A 14,240-nucleotide genomic window follows, 5' to 3' on the forward strand; every position below is an offset into this window, starting at 1 on the left:
GGCATGTAAGCTACTACAAGAGCTGCTGTGGGTATGGGCAGCAACTAAAACGATTTTACCCCCCTTAAAAAAACCCAAATCAATATCAGTTTAAGTATATACTATATTTTGAATATTTTCACAGCTTTACCCTGCCATCAGACGGCCCTGTTTAAGTTTTACACCTGGGAAATAAAGCCGTTCTTTGCTGTTGTAAAAGCCACCAAACTCCATTGACAAAAACAGACATTTTACCCCGCAAAACACAGGAGTTGCTGCCTCGATTTGTTAGTTTGTTTGTGTTATTGTGTGACACAACTAACAAACAAACTAACTGATCAATGCAGCGGTAGACCAACAACTCCCCTGTTCTGTTAGATACAATTAGGTTTTTGTCAAAGGAGTCTGGTGGTAGACAACAGCTTCAGTTCCCCCGACATAAACTTAAACGGGGCTGTCTGATGGCAAGGTAAAGTAGTGAAAATATTCTAAATATAGGGTACACTTTAACTGATATTGATTTTTTTTTAGGTGGCTTTAATACATTTAGTTGCTGCCCCCATCCACAGCAGTACATTGCTTAACGTCCGTGTCTGTCTTCCTGTCTGCTTCTCCAAAGTCGGGGGTGTGCCGACCCTGATCTACTGAGGCAACACACTGACTACGGATAAGTATCTCATATAACCAGACCTGTGCATGTACTTATAAACTGCCTACGTCTATCTTATTTCCTACATTGTTTGAGTAGACAAAGTGTTGTTGTCTCCCTGCAGGTCCTTCAGAGGCTCATCAAATCGAGGGGGAAGTCCCAGGCTAAACACCTAAATGTGCAGATGGTGGCAGCGGACAAGTTGGCCCAGTGCCCACCTGTGAGTTCTGCTTTGTGACACTTCCCAGAACTTCTGAAATAAATAATAACTTTGGTTCTGTAACAACCAACACGTGTTTATTAATGTGCAGGAATTGTTTGACATCATCCTGGACGAGAACCAGCTGGAGGACGCCTGCGAACACCTGGCTGACTACCTGGAGGCGTACTGGAAGGCGACACACCCGCCGAGCAGCAACCCTCCCAACCCTCTGCTCAACCGTACCATGGCCACGGCAGCCCTCGCCGCCTCCCCCGAGCCTGTCTCCAACCTGCAGGTACAGGTGCTCACCTCCCTGCGCAGGAATATGGATCTGTGGCCTGACATGGACGGTGTCGTAGCCAAAGAGGAAGAACATGCTCTCTGAAGTCCAGCAGCGAGGGGGAAGGGAAGGGAACTATAGCAACTCAACCTCTACCCAGCAGCCTGCTCTATTTACCCTGAAGGAAAAGTGCATTAAACCCCTGTTTATGCTGTATATAGATACACAAACACTTATAAATGAGCCAAATTCACACACATGAACAGCTAGCTTTTTAGAACACCCACAAGAAATATTACATAGTCTGTATGTGAGCAGATCAGCGTGTGCTGTTTAGGAGCAGCTCTTCTCAAAACACCCTGGACTTAAGGAGTATCCCATAAAGCCCCTCGACCGTTGGGGGAGCCCCCTCCATTTTACTGTAATCAAGAGTAAAATGATACCTGCTGCCCCCGCACCCACCCTGCCCTCTTTGGCTCTGTGGCCTTCTTTCTCCGGCACTTTTTTTTTCTTCTCTGCGAGGCTGAATCCAGTTTGCAGTCCTCCTCCGTGTTGCCATGGTACCGCCCCTGAAAACAGCAAGTCATGTCTGCCTCTTCAAGCAGAAATGCTTAGTTTGGTGGAGGCTGTTGCTAACACTCTGTCCAGTTTGATTTTTATTTTTTTTATAATCTTTTAACAGAAAAGTACTAATCAGCTGTGTCTCTCTTCGTGAGTTATCACTGGCTGCACATCAGTTATGCTGAGTTGCACACTGTCAAATATATTTATGTCACCTGAGCAACTGTATTGCAACCAAATGGCTGGAAACACGCTTTATATCTACTTCTATTATTTATTTAGGGTGTCATTATAACACAAATAATCCACTTTAAATCTGTTCTTAATATACATTTACAAAAATGGTTTGAGTAAAAACATCAATGCCATGAGGTTAATCAGCCAGAAGGTGGCACTGTTGTTAAACGTTAGCTATATTAAGTCTGCTTTGTGTGTGTTTGCAGGTAGGCATCATGATTTTTAAACTGATCAATTAGTAGAACTAATCAGTTTGACTAATTACTGTAGTTGTTTTGTGTTGTAGGTCAATGTGTGTGCACAAAACTTGGAATGTGTGTTATAAATAGATTGATGTCAGTCATAACCACTAATGCTCTGCAGACCACAGCCTGAACACATCAGTCTGTGATATTGCATCTATGTGTTGTTTGCCCTGCCTCGCGCTAATCCCCCGCTCACTAACCACTGACTGAGTTTGGTTTTGCTCTGCTGTTTGTGTCTCTGCATGGTCGCTGTGTGGCATGGCTGTGGCTGGCTGCAGGGGCCGTACCTGGTGCACGGTGAGCAGAAGCGCGAAGGGCCTCTGACAGAGTGTGGCAGGAGCGGCACCCTGCACGACTTTCAGACTGACCTGGGAGGAAAACCTCAGCAGCAGCAGCAGCAAGCGTACCTGCGCTCTTCCCGTGGCCAGCTCCGGGGAGGGAGCGGCCGGGGGCTGTCACGGCAAGACACCTTCGACTCTGAGACCCAGGGCAGCCGGGACTCGGCCTACACCGAGGCCGGCGACTCCTGCATGGACATTGAGACTGACCCCTATGAAGAGCCTGAGCCCTACCGAGGGGGTGGGGGCAGCCGCCTCCACCTGGCGCAGCATCACGGCAGGCAGGCGTCCTGGGAAGACGAAGGCGCCGAGCCGGACCAGGAAAACCTGAACCACCCTCCGATGCCGAGCCAGACGCAGCCGCAAGGACGCGCCAAGCTGAGGGAGCGTTACTGCCAGGACCCTGTGGACACCGGGGCCAACATGAGCCGCAACAAGAACCAGGACGACTGGGGGAGGGACGTCTACATCCGCTGAACACGCATCATATACCACAGAGGCAAGGAAGCTACTGGACAGACTGAGGGATGAGGGGAAGGGGGATGGGGGGGCAGTTCAGGGTTTTTAGGTTCAGAAGGAACTGAAGTGTGGGTTTGGGGCCATGCCAGTCAGGCTAACAAATGAATCTGTTTACATCCCAGTACAATGTAAAAAAAAACATCAACTGCCAAATGCCATTCTCATCTTCTTGCAATTCAATTTATTTATGTTCTGAAAAATACTATTGGTCTGTTCTTTTTTGTTTCCTTTGTTAATACTGCATGAATATCCTGGATTTCTATTCTGACAGCACAAGGGCAGTAACTGTTCTGATTGTGATTGTGATCTGTGCGACTCGAACTCTCCTTCAGTTGTAGAGTGTGAAGGGTGGTAGAGCTGTAAGTCTGTCCTGTCTGTCCTCTGCAGTCTTAAAACAGGGTCTAATGTTGCTGTCCCTCATGTACAGTGTCAGGGTTTCTCTTGACCTTAATCTCACGCAGTGCTTTTGGATTATCAGGATTTCTCCCGTACTGAGATCCAGAAGTTATGAGTGTCTCGCACCTCCACGTTCTTATCACCCAGACCTTAAGGAAGCTGGTGGAGAAGTCGCCATATTTTAACAAAACAATTTATCTTTGTTGCTGCACTCACGTGTATGGAGGGAAAAAATGACTTAAGTAGCAATGAATAAATAAATAAATACAGGAATAAATATTGTAAATACGGAAACAAATAAATAAATGTATGAATAATTATAGGAATAAATACATTTTTATAAAGAATGAATAAGTAAATGCTGAATGCAGAAAAACTTGAATTCATGGAAAAATGCTGAAATAAGTAAAATACTGAAACTGAAAATAAATAGATGCATAAATACATGCAACGTTGATAATTGAACAGGACATAAATAATTATCTTAAAGTTATTTCTACATTTTTTTACAACCACATTTATTTATTTCTGTTTCTGTATATTATAAGAAAGGAGGTCCTCTGTCTCAGAATTTGTCAATTTATCTCCTGTTTAATTATCTTTTAATTGTTTCATTAACTTTTATTTATATATTTCTGTATTCAATTCAGCATTTATTTATTATTTTATTTATTTATTTACATGTTTATAAATATATTCCTGTATTTATGCGTACATTTACATTTGTATTTCTTGTTTCTTGGGTCATTTTTCGTCCTCCGTACTCGTCAGCTTGATGACAACAAGGAGTACACTCCAAAGACGTTTACTTCTTCCCTGAGCTGGTTCAGCTACTGTACCCGACTGTACACGCCTGACCCAGTGCTCCCGTTTCTATTTTCCTCTCCCTTGTGGGGTGCAGAGGGGCGCCTGCAGTGTTCATATTGTCCTCTGTTTGTTTTTTTCCTAACGCGCTGCAGATTCAAAGCAGCTCTGCAGTTGTAGTTATGTGAATGAAGTGTCCTGCCTTAGTCACTCGCACCCTAAAAACAAAACAAACAAAAAAACACCCTTATTTCAAGAAAACTCCAATCACAAGTGCCGGAATGTCTCGCCAAGCCATGTCCACCACTGCCACGGTGGGATGTCTTAACTCTTGTTACACTCGTTTTCATACCATATCCGTGTCTCTTTGTGTGTCTTTTCGTGTGTCGTGGCTACTCTGCACAGTAGCCCATGCTGTCGCTCCAGCACATGTCGATTTTTTTTTCTTTGCACCAGCTTTGTCGTCTGTTCTTCAGGGCTAATGGTTATATTTAAAAAAACGGAAAAAAAGTACTTGTGTGTGTGGTTAATCACTCCCAACTTCCACCCGAACAGCTATAGCTTGTCTGATATTAAATACCACTCTCTTCTTACTCTTGATTTCTGACTGAATTAGTGTTGTTTTTTCCTGTGGACATTTGCAATTTTTTTTAAATTTTATTTAAAAAATCTTCTTGTGAGGTAGTGAGAGGAGTAAGTGTGGGTGTGTGTGGGAGGGAGGGGGGAGAGGACCAGCTTCGGTCTTTACTCAGTTATCTATAATGGAGAATCCATGAATGTCTTTGGTGGGCTGCCTTGGCCCGTCCGTCTTCAGTTGAATAAATAAATATTAAATAATGATCAGTAAATAATGTTATTGTTGCGTTATCGCAATTGTTCAAAAATATGAAACAACATGTATCATTGGTGCCTGATTGTAGCTACATTTTGCTTTTTCTGCCTTTCATTTTTAATCTGTGGATAAATCCGTATTTTAATTAAAAATTTAATCAGAAAAACTGCCATTGTCTCGCTTAATTGATGCGGTGAGATGTGAAGCGGATTTCAGAAATGCAAAACCTGTATGTGAACGTATGGATACTGATTAGAAGTGTTGCCCAAGTTTTATGTAGAGTTGGTCTATTACCAGTAATCTAAAGGCCTCTAATGTCGTCTGAAATGCTGCTATCTTTATCTATGCACTGATGCGATACGGAATTTATCATTCATTAATTCATCTTCAACGGCTTGTCCCTGTCAAGGTCCCGGGGGGCTGGAGCCTCACAGCTGACATCGGGCATGAGGTGGGGTACACCCTGGACAGGACGCCAGTCTATCACAGGGCACATAGAGACAAACAGAGACAGAAAACCATTCACATCTACGGGCAATTTAGAGTCATCAATTAACCTAACACGTGCATGTTTTTGGACTGTGAGAGGAAACCGGAGAACCCGGAGAAAACCCACGCAGACACGGGGAGAACATGCAAACTCCACACAGAGGGGCCCCAACCGGGATTCGAACCAGGAACCATCTCGCTGTGAGGCGACAGTGCTAACCACTAGACCACCATGTCGCCCCGATACGGAATTTAGTCGAAGAAAAAAAAATCTACTTTAAACATATAATCCTTAAGAATTGAGATTTGTTGTTTCTAGCGGCTACTTTGGGGGTAAGATGTAACTGCAGGTGAGCCTACGGTGGCCCTGAGGGGCAAATCACTACAGCAAATAGAAAACACAATGACAAATAGGAAAGCACAACGCCAAATCCCAAACCACAACGACAAATCGTAAAACACAACAACAAATCCCAAACCACAACGACAAATCCCAAACCACATCGACAAATCCTAAAGCACAACGCCAAATCGTAAAACACAACAACATTAACTTCTACCGGAAAGGGTAGGCCCATCTGATCAGAGGATGGGCCCTCGTGATTGGACAGACGGACTGTCTGTCTTTAAACAGGAGGAAGCGATGGAAACCCGCTGCAGCTGTACATTGCCGTGTAACGTTAGGGCGCTCCTTTGGCGCAGCAGCTTCGTCAACCTCCGGTGCTATCGACGCCCCGGTGGGAGGAATGGCCATGGCCGTGAAGATTCAGCTGGACGAAAACATGAACTGTGCATCGTAAATTGAATTTCTTTATGTTTGTTTTTAGGTTTATTTTATCAAACCTAACGTTACAGGTTAACCCGGCGAAATCTGTAACATCAGTTCGCTAATGTTAAAACCCTGAAGTGTAGTTACAGAGCGTCAGTTTGAGATTATGTTTGCACAGCTAATGTATTTATAATTTACGGTTGTAAGGACTGTTATTGCCTGGGCCCAGACAGCCCACGGACAGTTAAACGGGGCTATCAGACACGTAACGTTAACAGCGATGTTGGTGTGTTAGCGTCAGTTTCTAAGTTTAATGGAGAGACTGTCGGTAACGTTAATGTAGGGACAGATGCACCTACAGTTACAGAGCTGTTAGTGTTGTAGATTCGTGTGCATTTACTCTGCTATCTAGCATGAACTGTTGACTGTACATGTTCTATAGTAAACCGATATAGCCACTCCACTGACATGATGCTGTGTAAAATAACACCACTGAGTATAATGCAGTCAGACACAACTCTACTAGTCCCTCTGACCTCAATGATAATATTATATGATAATCTTAATGACATAATGTGATGACCTCATCTCAGTAAAGCTGGACTTATAAACACCTCAAATACGATTCAACTGCAGACTCATAAAAAAACAATAAAGTTAAATCATCTCTATGACAGTTTGAACAAACACATTATAAACGTCATGCATATTGAATTCATTGCAGGGCCCTTGTGTTTGACTACATTATTTATTTATTGTCAGTGTTTAATACAACAGTTTAATCAGAGTGGTAGTGATCCCTTAATCTACAAAACACAAAAAATGTGTTTTGTTCTACATACTAGATTTTATTTGTATACTATATTTTCATTACTTCTGTATTTCTTCACAAATGATCACATTGTGAACTGCATAACGTGCTTTTTCTCCAGGCTTCTCTTGGCATTCCTGCTTTTAAACCATGATGGCAGCTGAGAGGTTGATGGACCAGTGATGGTGACGTATGATCGCCCTATCAATGAGACGCTGAATCCCTGAATGTGATCTAAAAGCATGTGTTTGCTTCCTCAGCCTTCACATCTGCCCTAACAGAGTCACAGAGAGGTCTACATCACATCATCACCTCATCAAAGACTGCTGTACCAGAGAGCCGTGCTGCCTGCCCTTTCCAAATGCTGCCAGAACATCACCGGGGACAGCTGGACAGCCTGTCTCTCACACAACATTTGCAGTTTAACACAGGACAACAGAGTGAAAGTTTACAGCTTAAGATTATTATTGGTCAAGAAAAAGTCTGACCAAAGTCTAAAATTCATATAAATATAAAAAAATGTTTTCTAAACATTGCAAGATGTTTGTTTTTACCTTTGTCACTATTCACGTTTGCATATTTTACTACGTTGAGAAAAAAATGTTCCATATAACTTATGATTGTCTATGTATTTTGATCAATTAAAACATTTTTCTAATAATAAAATAGTTAATTTAGGATCAGATCTGTCGATCTGATCTTAACTGCATAAAATGTTTTTATACAGTATGACACTGAGTATTTCTGTAGACTGTCACCTAAACGGGACATTTCATAATCTAAAGTCCTCCTCCTTCTGGAAAATGTCTCCTGATGATGGACCTAGTGAAGGTAAGGGCTTTCTAATGTGCCGGCCACAGGCCGAGCAGACGACCTGCATCTTAGCTGTGTAATAATAGGCAAGGCAAGGCAAGGCAGCTTTATTTGTATAGCACTTTTCATACACAAGGCAGACTCAAAGTGCTTCACAGCACAACATGTCATGAATTAAAATGCATTACAGGAAGACAAAGAGAATAAAAACATAGACAATAATCAAAACAGTGCGGACGTTAAAAGTGCGAAGATTTAGCAGAAAGCTAAGGTGAACATAAAAGTTTTCAGTCTAGTTTTAAAAGTGGTCAGAGTGGGTGAAAGTCTCAAATCTTCAGGAAGTTTATTCCAGCTGTTTGTTGCATAATGACTGAAAGATGCTTTCCCTTGATTTGAGTTTACTCTGCGAACCACTAACAGATTGGTCTCAGAGGATCTTAGTGATCTAGAAGGCTTATGTAGAGGGAGCATATCAGTGATATACCTCGGCCCTAGACCATGAAGTGATTTATATGTGAGCAGGAGGATTTTGAAATCAATTCTCTGACGTACAGGAAGCCAGTGTAATGATTTAAGAATTGGTGTAATGTGCTCACATTTTTTGGTCTTTGTTAGAACTCTAGCAGCAGCGTTCTGAACAAGCTGTAGCTGCCTGACAGTTTTTTTGGGAAGACCTGCAAGGAGACCGTTACAGTAGTCTAGCCTACTGGTTATAAAGGCATGGACAAGTTTTTCTAAGTCTTGAGCTGACATGAGCCCTCTAAGTCTTGTTACATTTTTAAGGTGATAGTAGGCCGATTTGGTTACTGATTTGATGTGACTGTCGAAATGTAAATCAGAATCCATAATAACCCCAAGATTTCTGGCTTTATTTGAGGTTTTCAGGGACAGTGATTGAAGGTGTTGGATGACTTTAGACCTTTCTTTCTTAGCACCAAAAACAATTATCTCAGTTTTATCCTCATTTAGTTGAAGGAAATTTTGGCACATCCAGTGTTTGACCTGCTCAATGCACTGGCACAGTAGATCTATGGGGCGATAGTCATTTGGTGATAGCGCTACATAGATTTGGGTGTCATCGGCATAGCAATGGTGGTCAATGTTATTATTTTGCATGATTTGTCCTAGTGGGAGCATATAGATATTAAATAAAGTCGGCCCCAAGATTGAACCTTGGGGGACTCCACACGTTACGTTGGTTTGTTCTGATACAAAGTCGCCAATGGAAACAAAATAGTTCCTATCTTGTAGATATGACTTGAACCAGTTTAGGACTGTGCCTGAGAGCCCCACCCAGTTTTCCAACCTGTCCAAAAGTATTGAGTGGTCGACAGTGTCAAATGCAGCACTGAGGTCCAATAGCATTAGTACTGAAGTTTTGCCAGAGTCTGTGTTAAGACGGATGTCATTTATAACTTTAATAAGGGCCGTCTCTGTGCTATGAAAAGGTCTAAATCCTGACTGGAGGTTGTTGTGGCAGCCAGTAGAAGCCAAGAAGTGAGTTAGTTGTTGGAGTACAACTTTCTCAATTATTTTACTTATGAATGGTAGATTTGAAATTGGTCTGTAGTTGTTGATAATAGAGGCATCTAGGCTCCGCTTTTTTAGAAGAGGTTTAATGACTGCAGTTTTGAAGGCCTTTGGGAAATTGCCCGATTGAATAGAGTTATTAACTATTTGCAATACGTCTGTTGATAGGCAGTCAAAAACATTCTTAAAGAAGTTGGTAGGTAAAGCATCGAGACAGCAGGTGGTTGGCTTTAGATCGGTCACTGTTTCCACTAGAGTTTTAGAGTCTATGGCATTAAAGCTTGCCATCATTGCTGTGTTATTTTGGCCTAAACGGGGTGGTGATCCAACTTTTTTGTTTGAGATATTGATGGCACGTCTGATGCCTTCAATTTTATCAGTATAAAAGAATGCAAACTCATTGCATTTCTGTGTGGAATGGAGTTCGGCTGGTATTTGTGTTGGGGGGTTGGTCAGTCTGTCGACAGTTGCAAATAGGGTTTTGGCCTTATTAGTGTTGCTGTTTATGATATTGGAGAAGAATGTTTCTCTAGCACTTTTTAAGACTAAATTGTAGGCCTGGAGCCTCTCTTTATAGATGTCATGGTGAATATGAAGTTTTGTATTTCGCCAGATTCGTTCAGCCTTCCTGCACTCTCTTCTCTGGGCTGTTACAACAGCAGCTTTTCTCCAGGGTGCCTTTTGCTTACCAGAAATCGTTTTAACTGTAACCGGTGCAATGACATCTATGATATTCACAATTTTGGAATTAAAGTTGTTTACAAGATCATCAGCATGGCATGGGTTTAGAGGTGGTAGCGAGGAGATGGCATTTTTAAAGAGTACATTAGCATGTTCATTGATGTAGCGCTTTTTGACATTCTTTGATTCTGTTTGTGTCTCCGTAATTAAAGAAATATTAAAGAAAACACAGAAGTGATCAGACAATGAAAGATCAGTCACAAAAACATCAGAAACATTGAGACCTTTTGTGATAATCAGGTCCAGGGTGTGTCCTTTACAATGAGTAGCCTCTTTCACATGTTGAGACAGGTCAAATGTATCTAAAATAGTAAAAAGTTCCTTTGCACCCTTGCCATTCGAATCGTCAATATGAAAATTAAAGTCACCAGTTATAACTAGGCAGTCAAAGTCAGTGGAGATACTAGACAATAATTCGGTAAAATCATCGAAAAAATTTGCTGAGTATTTAGGTGGCCTGTAAATAATTAACAGAAGAATTTTGGGAGAGCATTTCAACACAGCACACAGGTATTCGAATGATGTAAAATCACCAAGTGACATCTGTTTCCCCTGAAATATGTTTTTAAATATAGCAGCAACCCCTCCCCCCCTTTTCCCAGATCTACATACATCAATAAAGTTATAGTTGGGGGGTGCTGTCTCGATCAGAATGCTTGCACTGTTATTTTGCTCCAGCCATGTTTCAGTTAAAAACATAAAATCAAGTTTGGAAGTGGTAATAAAATCGTTGACTAAAAATGATTTGTTATTCAGAGACCTAACATTGAGCAGACCCATCCTGATGGTGTTATTGACAGGCTTCGATGTTGACTTTGATTTGGAGAGGATAGGAATGAGATTGTTTAGGTAAGCAGGGTGTCTACGTTTCCCAATGTTCTCTCTCTTGGTAGTCACAACAGGAATGTAGAAGGTGCCAAGCTTTGACGTAGGCAGCCTTGGGCCCAGCTGATAATGTGGTCTACTGCTGAACCCTTTTTTGTATCAATAATATTCAGGACTGCTGTCAGGGCGGGGCGGGGGTGGCCATGAGGGGGAGGAGGAGTGGGCAGCGTCAGAGCTGGAATGAACTACTGGAGGTGGACGTTGAGGGCGAACAGGGGGTTTACGTAAGAGGGGCGGAGTAGGGCTGAGGGTTTGTGAAGCACACCTTCGTGGAGGGGGGGAGGAGGTGGGAGGGAGGTGCCACTGAGATGACGCTGAGGGGGATTGCATTGTTTTATGGACACAATATCTACAGTTAATGAGAGAAACATTTCAAAGGTAGATAAAGGTGATGATCTCATACTTAAAAAAATATACAGAAAATAACCCAGATTCAGTTTTAAAATGGTCTTAAATTTATTGTTTTATTTATAGGATACCCTTTTTTAATGTTACTATTCATCTATTTAGTTGTATTTGCAAGTTTAGAGATAAGTCAACTGTACATATGAAACATGAGGTATGGTACAAAACCAATGAGTTCTGGGTTTTTTAAAAGCTGCTGGACACTCAGCATCAGTGTTTATGTTACATTCACTTGGTCTAGAAAATGTGATAAAGTAAAAAATAATAAATTAGTTGTCTCTCAGTCAGACTGTCCTCGCTCTCCGGTTCGTTACAGCCCCATACACGTAGTGTAGCGGTACATAATGAAAGTCCCGTTTGAGAGAAGCAGGGTTGTACAGAAGAAAACTGTTCACATCCAGATGAGGTGACATGTGCCGTCCTTACGGAGCTGCGTGGACCAGGGCAGCTACTCGGCTATCCGCTTTGAGGTGGTTGCGTTTAACACGCAGCTGGTGTTTATGCTGAAGTACTTCCCACATAGTCTGATATACTCTTTCTGATGTTTAGGTTGGTTGACAACATATCATCTGTCACGCCGTACAGATGCCCTGCATCAAAAATAATTCTTAATAATAGCGAAAGTATCTTTGGAAATACTCATGCTTTGAAAATAGGCTCTTTTCCGTTTTTTCCATCTCTCTCTCCCTGTTTAAAGACAGACAGTCCGTCTGTCCAATCAGGAGGGTCCATCCTCTGATCAGAGAGACCTACCCTTTCCGGTAGAAGTTAATGTTGTTGTGTTTTACAATTTGGCGTTGTGCTTCGGGATTTGTCGTTGTGGTTTGGGATTTGTCGTTGTGGTTTGGGATTTGTCGTTGTGGTTTGGGATTTGTCGTTGTGGTTTGGGATTTGTCGTTGTGGTTTGGGACTTGTTGTTGTGGTTTGGGATTTGTTGTTGTGGTTTGGGATTTGTCATTGTGGTTTGGGATTTGTCGTTGTGGTTTGGGATTTGTCATTGTGGTTTGGGATTTGTCGTTGTGGTTTGGGATTTGTCATTGTGGTTTGGGATTTGTCGTTGTGGTTTGGGATTTGTCATTGTGGTTTGGGATTTGTCGTTGTGGTTTAGGATTTGGCGTTGTGCTTTAGGATTTGTGGTTTTGTTTTACGATTTGTTGTTGTGCTTTCTGATTTGCTGTTGCGTTTTTCTATTTGCTGTTGTGATTTGCCCAGAGTTCCTTTTGAAACTGAACAGTGTTGACTATGACGTCAGTAGATCGGCAGCTCTCACCTGCGTGATGCAGGGTGATGTGGGGTGATGTGGGGTGATGCCCTCACACGCTCCAAACTGACAGCAGGTATGAAGAGAGATGCGGAGCGATGAAAAAAGCGGCCCTAACTGTGCTGTGCATTTGATTTTAGCGCGGGAAAGTCACCACAGACACTCAGATCGTATTTCTCGGCAAAGCAGCAAATACGAGCGCTGTTATTAGTGGGTCATATTATCAAGTCACCATTGTTTTAACTCACTCACTCTGATGGATAGAAACTTAACAGACAATTAACGAGATGAAACTCTTATGGAGTACAACTTTAAGGTAGGTTGGTATCGGATCAGTACTCAATAACGGCACTATGCAAGTTCAGGTATTAGAGCATTTCTACTTATATGTCAGACTCAGGTCATAAAGAGATTTTAGTTCAGGGGAAACTGTAATATGTACAACAGAGTACGCCTTTTTCCTTCCTATTGAGCTCAAACTACGTCGTCATGATTACATTCAGGTCATTATTACAACAAAAGAAGATGACATACCCATGCTCTAATGTACATCATCACTGTCTGCAGAACCTGTCCGGTCAAGATGCTTCGACGGGTGTAAACCTGCAACAAAAGCTACATTGTTGGCTCCCATTTAAACAGGTGTAACCAGCATGAAAAATCAGGTTACTAAACCTGTATCTGTCATTTAGACAGTTCCAGTAAACCTCAAGTAGATGGCAGTGTCCCGTGTTAGTGATTTTATTACCGGTGAACCTAGGTCAGGTATCGCATGAAGTCTGCACCTGAGAGCAGATGCCCTCTTCTCCAAGACACGAGATAGGTTGCAGTTGAGCAAGCCATTGAACCAGACCTGAGCGGAGGAAACATGATTGTTGATGACAGTGATACAAATACTGTAGGTCAAGAAGAACTCGGACATGATGAAGCTAGTGAAAGTCAATCAAAACCAACCGGAGACGTTGTTGACTAAGACCAGAATGACAAAGATGGACAATTGACCAACACAGACGTTGTTGACCAAGACCAGAATGACAAGAAGAAGAAGAATTCCTTTTATTTATCCCGCAAGGTGCCTTGCTCAACAGCCCCTCGGCAGTGCCCAGGAGATGAACTGGCACCTCTCCAGCCACCAGTCCACGCACCATTCATGGTCCACACGGGTCCGCGACCCTCCGGTTACCGGCCGAATCATCTATGGTGGCTACTGCCGCCCCACAAAGATGGACAATTGTCTAACACAGATGTCGTTGACCAAGACTAGTATGACAAACACGGACAGTTGACTGACACAGACACTGATGACCCAGACTTGACCACACGGAGGTCTGAAAGGTTGAGAAGACCCCCAAACGCTAACTAGTATGAAGCATGAAGGGACTCATGCTGATTTAAGAAGGGAGAGTGTAACCAGCAGGAAAAATCAGGTTGCTAAACCTGTATCTGTCATTCAGACGATTCCGGTAAACCTCCAGTAGATTGCAGTGTCCCCTG

General features: G+C 42.5%; 1 protein-coding gene across 1 annotated transcript in view; it reads left to right on the forward strand.

Annotated features, from left to right (window-relative positions):
- cacnb1 (calcium channel, voltage-dependent, beta 1 subunit) overlaps positions 1-5,181 on the forward strand; it is a 30,274-nt gene extending 25,093 nt beyond the window's left edge. Inside the window, exons 11-13 of the mRNA XM_083931022.1 lie at positions 753-848; positions 940-1,131; positions 2,432-5,181. Coding sequence (XP_083787148.1) covers positions 753-848; positions 940-1,131; positions 2,432-2,968 — 825 coding nt within the window. The 3' untranslated portion in view covers positions 2,969-5,181. The remainder of the gene's footprint in view (positions 1-752; positions 849-939; positions 1,132-2,431) is intronic.
- The last annotated feature ends 9,059 nt before the right edge of the window (positions 5,182-14,240 follow it).

The sequence above is a fragment of the Echiichthys vipera genome (genome assembly GCF_963691815.1).
Source record: "Echiichthys vipera genome assembly, chromosome: 17".
NCBI lineage: Eukaryota > Metazoa > Chordata > Actinopteri > Perciformes > Trachinidae > Echiichthys > Echiichthys vipera.